The following is a 2500-nucleotide window of genomic DNA, read 5'->3' as shown; positions in this document are numbered from 1 at the left end:
TAACGGAGGTTAGTGGGCGGGCCTTACCTGAGTGCTTGGCTGCCATTGGTTAGTGGGCAGGCCTTACCTGAGCGCTTGGCTGCCACTGGTGTAACGGAGGCTAGTGGGCGGGCCTTACCTGAGCGCTTGGCTGCCATTGGTGTAAGGGAGGTTAGTGGGCGGGCCTTACCTTAGCGCTTGGCTGCCATTGGCTAGTGGGCGGGCCTTAACTGAGCGCTTGGCTGCCATTGGTTAGTGGGCGGGCCTTACCTGAGCGCTTGGCTGCCATTGGTTAGTGGGCGGGCCTTACCTGAGCGCTTGGCTGCTATTGGTTAGTGGGCGGGCCTTACTTGACTGCTTGGCTGCCATTGGTTAGTGGGCGGGCCTTACCTGAGCGCTTGGCTGCTATTGGTTAGTGGGCGGGCCTGAGCGCTTGGCTGCCATTGGTTAGTGGGCGGGCCTTACCTGAGCGCTTGGCTGCCGTGGTTAGTGGGCGGGCCTTACCTGAGCGCTTGGCTGCCATTGGTTAGTGGGCGGGCCTTACCTGAGCGCTTGGCTGCCATTGGTGTAAGGGAGGTTAGTGGGCGGGCCTTACCTGAGCGCTTGGCTGCCATTGGTGTAACGGAGGTCCAGTGTCCTGTGTGGGGGTCGTAACGCTCCACCGAGTTCAGGATGTTCAGACCATCATAACCACCTGCGCACACACACACACACGCACGCACACACACACACACACATAAAGACAAAAAGGTTCATTAATTAATGTAATTGGTCTAAACTCGTTTTTTAATCATCAATAATCAATGGTGGTGCCGGGTGTGAGGAGTACTATGGGAGCAGAAAAAGCTGAAGACACAGAGAGAGAGAGAAGAGAGAGGGACAGAGAGAGAGAGAAGAGAGAGGGACAGAGAGAGAGAGGGAGAGAGAAGAGAGAGGGACAGAGAGAGAGAGAGAGAGAGAGAGAGGAGAGAGAGAGAGGGACAGAGAGAGAGAGAAGAGAGAGGGACAGAGAGAGAAAGAGAGGGACAGAGAGAGAGGGAGAGGGACAGAGAGAGAGACAGAGAGAGAGAGAGAGAGAGAGAGAGTTCTGAACTTCTGCTGATGCTCTTCTGTCTTCTGTCAAGCTAATGCCAGTCCTGAAACCCTCCATCTTGTCCAATCAGGCCCCTCCATCTTGTCCAATCAGGGCCCTCCATCTTGTCCAATCAGGGCCCTCCATCTTGTCCAATCAGGGCCCTCCATCTTGTCCAATCAGGCCTCTCCATCTTGTCCAATCAGGCCCCTCCATCTTGTCCAATCAGGCCCCTCCATCTTGTCCAATCAGGCCCCTCCATCTTGTCCAATCAGGGCCCTCCATCTTGTCCAATCAGGGCCCTCCATCTTGTCCAATCAGGCCCCTCCATCTTGTCCAATCAGGCCCCTCCATCTTGTCCAATCAGGGCCCTCCATCTTGTCCAATCAGGGCCCTCCATCTTGTCCAATCAGGCCCCTCCATCTTGTCCAATCAGGGCCCTCCATCTTGTCCAATCAGGCCCCTCCATCTTGTCCAATCAGGCCCCTCCATCTTGTCCAATCAGGCCCCTCCATCTTGTCCAATCAGGCCCCTCCATCTTGTCCATGTGCTGTAATTGATCCTTCCCTCTTCATTACACCACGTTTTGGTGCTTTGATGGTACGGACATTTTAACTCACCAGAAATAAAACCACATTGAAGAAGAATGTAGTAATGTGTGTGTGTGTAGTAATGGGTGTGTGTGTGTAGTAATGTGTGTGTGTGTGTAGTAATGTGTGTGTGTGTGTGTAGTAATGTGTGTGTGTGTGTGTGTAGTAATGTGTGTGTGTGTGTGTGCAGTAATGTGTGTGTGTGTGTGTAGTAATGTGTGTGTGTGTGTGTGCAGTAATGTGTGTGTGTGTGTGTGTAGTAATGTGTGTGTGTGTGTGTGTGTGTGTGTGTGTGTGTGTGTGTGTGTGTGTGTGTGTTACCTAGGCAGTATATGAGTGTGTGTGTGTGTGTGTGTGTGTTACCTAGGCAGTATATGTGTGTGTGTGTGTGTGTGTGTGTTACCTAGGCAGTATATGAGTGTGTGTGTGTTACCTAGGCAGTATATGTGTGTGTGTGTGTGTTACCTAGGCAGTATATGAGTGTGTGTGTGTGTGTGTGTGTGTTACCTAGGCAGTATATGAGTGTGTGTGTGTGTGTGTGTGTGTTACCTAGGCAGTATATGAGTGTGTGTGTGTGTGTGTGTGTGTGTGTTACCTAGGCAGTATATGAGTGTGTGTGTGTGTGTGTGTGTGTGTGTGTTACCTAGGCAGTATATGAGTGTGTGTGTGTGTGTGTGTGTGTGTTACCTAGACAGTATATGAGTGTGTGTGTGTGTGTGTGTGTGTGTTACCTAGGCAGTATATGAGTGTGTGTGTTACCTAGGCAGTATATGAGTGTGTGTGTGTGTGTGTGTTACCTAGGCAGTATATGAGTGTGTGTGTGTGTGTGTGTGTGTTACCTAGGCAGTATATGAGTGTG

General features: G+C 51.4%; 1 protein-coding gene across 1 annotated transcript in view; it reads right to left on the bottom strand.

Annotated features, from left to right (window-relative positions):
- LOC134456478 (kelch-like protein 12) overlaps positions 1–2500 on the bottom strand; it is a 41941-nt gene that overhangs the window by 5459 nt on the left and 33982 nt on the right. Inside the window, exon 10 of the mRNA XM_063207841.1 lies at positions 575–673. Within this exon, the coding sequence (XP_063063911.1) occupies positions 575–673 (99 nt within the window). The remainder of the gene's footprint in view (positions 1–574; positions 674–2500) is intronic.

Source organism: Engraulis encrasicolus, chromosome 10 (genome assembly GCF_034702125.1).
Source record: "Engraulis encrasicolus isolate BLACKSEA-1 chromosome 10, IST_EnEncr_1.0, whole genome shotgun sequence".
In the NCBI taxonomy this organism is placed as follows: Eukaryota; Metazoa; Chordata; class Actinopteri; order Clupeiformes; family Engraulidae; genus Engraulis; species Engraulis encrasicolus.
Note: the sequence above shows the minus strand (reverse complement) of the source record. Positions and strands in the feature narration are given on the sequence as shown.